Raw genomic sequence first — 7,445 nt, 5'->3', positions numbered from 1 at the left:
ACTTGTATGCATGCATATAAGCATAACCAATGGACATAAGACACTGGGGGGTAGGGGAGGCCAGGGGATTGTCAAGGGCTGGGGAAAAAAAGGGACACATATGTAATACCCTTTGTAATACTGTAAGCAATAAAAAAATAATAATAATAAATAAATAAAATAAAAAAGAGAAAAACTAAAAACATTATTATAACACAGAAAAATCAAAATGTCAGTCATTTTTCTATTAAAGTTATTATGCAAGTACTTCATCGGACAGCCCCTTCTTTCTCACCTAGATTTACGTACACATATCTAAAAATCTCAGGTATAATATATAAAGCTAGGCATTGTGATATGTAATAGTCCTCAAAAACCAAAAACATACTGGATAGTAGGAGGAATGTCTGCATTTTAAAGATGATAAAACTAAAGTTCAAGGAGACCACTCTGAAACTCAGAGATTGTCCAAGGTACATACTCTTAAAAATTATGCTATACTATCTCCCAAGTCTTGATCTAAGGAACAAATGTGAAATGTCTTATCTTAAAATAGTCTCTGAAAGAGAGTACCTAAATAATATACACAGATATATTTCCTACTTTATCACTTAATGTGAAATTCCTTATATTATGCTGTCAATACCACTGGGGGAAATTAGCTATAAAAACTTTAAGGAAATGGATCTCATTGAAATAAAAAGAATCAAAATCCACACCTAATTCGAAAATAAAAAATTGGACATATTGTACATTTTTAATTAAAATCTGACAAAAGTATAAAAATGAGTAGTAAAAAAGAATAAGGAAGTCTTACTTCAGTGTTCTGTGCAGGAGCCAGCTATCATGCTTGTAGTGAAGTTTCTCTAAATATTCAAGAGGAATGCCTTGTTCTTCATTTCTTCCCCGTAAATATATTCTATTCAAGCATTTCTAAAAGCAAGCAATAAGAAGAGAGGATAACCCTGGCTGGTTTGGCTCAGTGGATAGAGCATCAGCCTGGGGACTGACGGGTCCCGAGTTCGATTCCGGTCAAGGGCATATGCCTGGGTTGCAGGCTTGATCCCCAAGAGGGGGTAGGGAGCATGCAGGAGGCAGCTGATCAATGATTCTCATCATTGATGTTTCAATTTCTCTGTCCCTCTCTCTTCTTCTCTGAAATCAACAAAAATATATTAAAAAATAAAAAAGAGAGAGTGGGGGGGACAATTATTCTTGTCTGATGCCATTAAATTTTTCTTCTTTAGTGTCTTTTCAGTCATGCTAACGAAAATCTCTATTCCTTCTAAGAACAAACAATAGTTCCTTTTTCCCTCCCTATACTTTTCAACGATTTGGTGGCTCTAAACCAAATAGCACTTTCAAAAATAAGTCTATAAACCTTTGGCACCCACATTTGAAATGTATTGTCTAAAATAAGTTTGATAAAAAGCAAAAAAATTCAGAATAAAACTGTGCTGCTAATTCTATTATAAATTCTCTTTTCAAATAATTAAATGATCCTCTAATCAAAGGATATCATAAATAATATTAATGAAATAAGATTTATATTAGACTTTAAGATATTATCTGTTTCTAACAATGAAATTATCATTATTCCTTCTTCTATATTTGCATTTATTTTCATAATTAAAAAATTATTTTCAGAAATAAAAGTAAATTTCAAAATTATTATTAAATTCTGGTTTACTTGATATTAGAAGAACAAAATCATCACCTAGAATCAAAAACATAGTTCCTTTGAAAACTGAGCTTCAATATAACACAGTATTCTATCAGGCTAGGAGTCGTAACATTTACATTCATCAGAACCTACTTTGTGACTCAAGGAATAAGTAGAAATAAAAATCAAAGAAAAATGGGAATGCAAGCACCAAAACCAGAAATTTAATAAATGTAAGCTCTCATTTAGGTTAGTTTTATGAAAGGCATCCCACTTGGTCTTCCTGCATTCATTACATAATTTCATATGTAAACAATAGCTGTTACAACCTATGATGAAAGGCACAATTTCAAGTAAACTCCCTTAACTAAAAATGGCAAGGGTCCACTAAGTCTCTTCTCAACTATAGCTGCTACTACCCACCCATTCCAAACCAAAACCACGACAGATATCCTCTATCAATTTTGCCATTCATTCAGGAAATATTTACTGTGTATCCAAGCCTTATTCTAGACAGTGAAAATTCAACAGTAACTAAAATATCCAAAGTCTCACCTCATAGAGCCCATATTCTAGAAGTTGCTTAAGCAAGTTTCTTAATCTAGCTGTGATAAGAGATTCTGCAAAAGTTAAGAAATAATGAAGAATAGAACTGAGGTAGAACAAACAAGAACCTAAAAGAGCAACCTGCCAAATCTGGGTTTCTAGTTTGCTGAGAAAATAGAATGCTTCTATCTACACAGTTCTCAGTTTTTAATTTGGAGGTAGGAATCTAGAGGGTTGAGAGTGAAGTTTATTATTCTGCCTTCACTGCATAATACTGGAAATTTTCCAAATATTACTTTAAATTTTCAAAGGAGCCCTGACTGGTTTGGCTCAGTGGATAGAGCATCGGCCTGCGGACTGAAGGGTCCCAGGTTCGATTCCGGTCAGGGGCATGTACCTTGGTTGCGGGCACATCCCCAGTAGGGGGTGTGCAGGAGGCAGCTGATAGATGTTTCTCTCTCATCGATGTTTCTAACTCTCTATCCCTCTCCCTTCGTCTCTGTAAAAAACCAATAAAATATATTTTTAAAAATAAATAAATAAATAAATTTTCAAAGGAACAAGCAAATGTTTATTGTCTCACCTCTGGACTAGCTCGAAGATAAATGATTCCATCCAGTTCAAGGCTTTGGCCAAATTGGTTATTCATCCAGTCATGCCAGTCCTGATAAATTGTCCACTCTGTTTCATTCATACATTCAGATTCATATAAATTAGAAGCAAAAATATACCTGAAAGAGAGTTTACATAAATCCTTTCCAAAAAATACAGAGAAATAGAAAAGAGAAGATGGATCTACCAAATGGACATAGAAACTTCTCCTAAAACCTGTGGCAGATAATGCCTTGGATAACAGGAAAAAAAAACCAATAGCGTATCTCCAAATACAGAAAATTATGTATTGCCCAGTGGTACTCAGAAATGTGGTGTGAGAACCCCTGGTACGCCCCAAGACCTTTCCAGGGGTTTTGTGTGAGAGGCCAGATAACTTTATACTTCAACCAAAAAAATATATTCAACAGAGTAAATACAGAACCACAAATGAGAACCCAGCTGTCCTCCATTAAATCAGGCATTAAAGAGATTCACAGAAATGTAAAATGCTCTTCTCACTATTTCTTTTTGCTTTGAAAAATGTAAATTTCACTAGTATGTTATTTATGTTTATATATAATGAGTTTTTATAGCTAACTTTAAATAAATTTTTCCATTTCTCAATCTTAATTTCTAATAACAGAAATATGAATAAGACACAAAAATCTTTGAACTTTTTGATAATTATTAAGAATGGAAAGGGGTCCTGAGAACAAAAGTGTGAGAACCCCTGTTCTGAGCTAACTCTAGAGATTAAAAGAATCCTTGCATACCCAGGGTAATTCCAAGGCCCCCTTAAAGATTTTTTACCTTCTTGCTCCAGGTGAGTCTAGATAGAATATAGTTCAGATTTAACCAGAGCAGATGAGAATTTTAAGAGGGTTGGAGGAAAAAAATTTCTCTACAAATTTGAATGAGATGGCCACATATTCCCTATAGTTTCCATGGAATCTAGAAATTACCTATAATACTAAGTATAATATGCTAATTAGACTGGATATCCTTCCAGACAACCTTCCAGAAGAAGCCAGGGGTGTGTAATGGAAGCCCAGGTCCTGGGTACCAAAGGGAAGCTGGTGCTGGCAGCCAGGGGCAGGAAGGCCTACTCTTGCACTAATTTTGTGCATCGGGCCTCTAGCAAATACTATAACTTCCCTAATGCCGTTAGTTTGAAACTGCTAAAAGTATTAAATGTCATTCTCCATCTCAAATCCCCAACTCAACCTCTCTTATTACTTTGAATCCAAAGAAACAGAAAGAAGAAAAAAAAAATTCCAGTTCTGAGCCAAGGATCCAACCTGATAAATACAAGTAATTATATATACCTGTCACTATACACAGATCGTTCAAAAAATAATACAGGTTTCTCCGCATCTTTGATCTTGCCGTTGAGAGAGGCAAGCTGAGCTCGTATGCGACTGAGGCAGGCATATGCCTGGAAGGTAAAAGACCATCGCTCAGGTTTCTCATACATCATCTGAAGAACATTCCCACCACTTTTCTGAGATGTGGTCAGTTCCTGTTTCAAATTTGAAAAAAAGAAACAAAAAGCAAAGTTAATGATCAATAGGCCTATTTTAATTTTTTAAAAAAGCTCATAAAGAGAAGTTGCATAAATAAATGCATCATGATTAGCAAAACCAAAATGAGTAAGTCCTCTTCTTTCTTCTCTTTCCCACTGTATTTTTAGGTTACCTGAAGCCTGGAAGAATTTGAAAAGGTAGCTTAACCACCAATTCCTTAGATCTTTTTCACAAGAGGTCACAAGCAGCCTATGTCAGAAATTATTGGTTTGGCCCAAATGGAACTCTTAAGACATTTAAATTAGTTGTCAATATCTAATAGCTAAATAATTTCATATAATACAGCTAGATGTTTACTTTCTTTGTAAAAATAGGAAAACAAAGTAATACTGTGCCTGTATTTCCTCTTGGTAAAAATCAGTTAGAGCAAAGTCACATGTGCTTCACTAGGTAGGACACATGCTCTCTAGTTTATAAGCCCCACCATTCCCTGTTGAGACTCACAACTCTATCAATACTGACTGCTGGATACACAAGAGAAGTTAGCAATCAAGCACAAGCTTCCATTCTACACATAAAAATATCAGGCATACATTTTTCAAGTTGTTATTTGATCTTATAATAGTAGTAAATGAGTCAAAATTGGTATTCCTCTTTAGTTCCTGTCTGTTTTCAGTTTTTCTATTTTCTCCTTGGATGTCAGGTGGTCAACACGGTTACCTCTTTAAAGTCCCTTCCTTGACAGCCCCTTCTAATCAGAAATTAAGTTTATTAGATTGTGTCAAAAGTATAAGTAAATACCCTAAGAACCTTAATGCATAATTTTTGTGACCTCCATTTTGGCTGCAAAAGTAATGTGCTTCCTTCCTTTTCTCAGCGATTACTAATGACAACTAATTTGCATGTCCCTTATCCTGTACTTTTAACTATTGCAAGCATTCCCCTTCAAAAGAAAAGGTAGTTAAATTTGTGTTTTCAAAGAATATTTTCATCATGTACTGTTACTTAGTAAAGTTTGGCAGGTCTAAAATAATTTCATAAACTTTTAAGTAATTAACATGCATTTTTTCTTAACAAAACTTCCTTCACCTTTCCTGGATGTCAGATACTCCTTCAAAGAAGGTCTATGAGTAGATCAAAAAACATTTGCATTTACCTGCAGTGAAAAAGAATCCAATGAAACAGAAAAACCAGGTCATGTTAAATTTATTTCAATACTGACACCAGATTTTATAAGACACATTTCCTCATTTCTTCAAAAGGAGATGGAGCATATTTTGAAAATATTATTTTACTGATTTTTACAGAGAGAAAGGGAGAAGGATAGAGTTAGAAACATCAATGAGAGAGAAACATCGATCAGCTGCCTCCTGCACAACCCCTCCTGAGGATAGAGCCCACAACCAAGATACATGCCCTTGATCGGAATCGAACCCAGGACCATTCAATCCACGGGCCGATGCTCTATCTACTTAGTCAAACCAATTAGGGTATTGATGGCATATTTTAAAGATAAACTTAACATGGGAAGAGAAGATAAGGGAGATACATCTTATATGGCAGTCTCATTATTTTGGTAATATCTGTGGCAGCTTGTCAATACATAGCAACATTACAGCCACTAGGTGGCAGGTTAAAAAAAAAAAAAGCTTAAAAAAAGAAAAACCCAAGCTAAGCTAACAGGTAAAAATTTAGGTTCTGATTAGGGAAACAGATCAAGAATATCAACAACCCAATTCTTCCAGCTCTACACCAACTGCCCAGAGTGTGATTAAATGGGGAACATCCAAATCAGGACTGGCCTTGAAAGGGTTGAAACTGAAGACAGTCTACTTTTCACTACTGATGATATTCTAAGAAAACTGAGATTTGGACAATGGGTGATTCACACTCTAACCTTAAGGATTAGATCAGGGATGGGTATAAAAAAAAGGTATTCAGTATGAAAAAAGGAAATCCCCTTTCTTGAGTTTAGTGGAGGTCCAGAAAAAAAAAAGTATCCAGCCCAGCTGGGTGGCTCAGTTGGTTGAGCACTGTCCAGTACACCAAAAAGGTTGCGGGTTCAATTCTCAGTCAGGGCACATACCTAGGTTGCCGTTTCATCCCCAATCAAGGCACATACAGGAAGCAACTGATCAATGTTTCTCTCTCACATTGATATTTCTCTCTCTTCCCCTCCTCTTTTTAAAATCAGTGAAAAATATCCATGGGTGAGGATTTTTTTTAAAGTGTACGGATACAGGGAATACACTCGTCCACCACCCTCACACTCTACAATCTTGTACCCCAAAATACTATCCTCATGAGGCAGGAAAGTTAGAATAGGGAACAAAGGCCGCAAGCTCTAATCCTCCTTCAACTTGGCTGGAACATCACACACACAACCCTCACTGACCACCTGTTCCCTGAGAAGAGACAAGGATGAATGCCAGCAGCAGTCATCCCCCAGTGTCACAAGCAGAGGACCATCCCATTCCACCCCCCCCTTGCCCACGTTTAATAAAAATCTTCCACCCAGACCCCACTGAGGTATTCGGTATGAGGTCACCTACTCTCACTTCTCTAGTTCAGACTATCACTTTAATAAATTTATTGTGCTTTAATTCCTATCACACTCTTGACTCCTTTCTTATTCCCTAACAATAACCTGGATCAAGTTGAGGTATCCCTTAACATCCCACACACTGTCTGAAACTCCACCTAGAAGTACAAAGGACTAACAAGATAGTAGCTCTCAATATACACCCAAAGAAAACTATCCTCAGAGAATGAGCACCAAAATCCAATGGAGGTAATCAAATTGTAACATACGACTGGATTTCAGTAGTCTCATAAAAGTATATCTACACTAATAAAAGAGAAACATGGTAATTGGCATACAACCACTACCCTTCCCATTGGCTAATCAGCGAGATATGCAAATTAACTGACAGCCAAGATGGCAGCCGGCAGCCAGGCAGCTTAAACTGAACATAAGGCTTGCTTGCTTCAGTGACAGCAGACTCCAACGTTCCCCGCCTGCGGCTGCAGGCCTCTAAGCGGGCAGTTTGAAACATAGTAACATATAGAAGCTAAAAAAAACTCCAGAAACCTGCTTTCAGCAAGCCGGGATCTCAGAGCTGGAGTCAGAGCTGGAGTTA

At 36.4% G+C, this 7,445-nt stretch overlaps 1 protein-coding gene across 3 annotated transcripts in view; it reads right to left on the bottom strand.

The window, feature by feature from the left end:
• DCK (deoxycytidine kinase) overlaps positions 1–7,445 on the bottom strand; it is a 25,619-nt gene that overhangs the window by 4,448 nt on the left and 13,726 nt on the right. For 2 of the 3 annotated variants that reach the window (XM_006769910.2, XM_015567923.1), the window contains exons 3-5: positions 4,108–4,301; positions 2,772–2,919; positions 797–912 (exon numbers count right to left, since the gene is read on the bottom strand). In XM_006769910.2, the coding sequence (XP_006769973.1) occupies positions 797–912; positions 2,772–2,919; positions 4,108–4,301 (458 nt within the window). The remainder of the gene's footprint in view (positions 1–796; positions 913–2,771; positions 2,920–4,107; positions 4,302–7,445) is intronic. The other variant, XM_015567924.1, reaches the window with a different exon arrangement.

The sequence above is a fragment of the Myotis davidii genome, unplaced genomic scaffold (assembly GCF_000327345.1).
Source record: "Myotis davidii unplaced genomic scaffold, ASM32734v1 scaffold284, whole genome shotgun sequence".
NCBI lineage: Eukaryota > Metazoa > Chordata > Mammalia > Chiroptera > Vespertilionidae > Myotis > Myotis davidii.
Note: the sequence above shows the minus strand (reverse complement) of the source record. Positions and strands in the feature narration are given on the sequence as shown.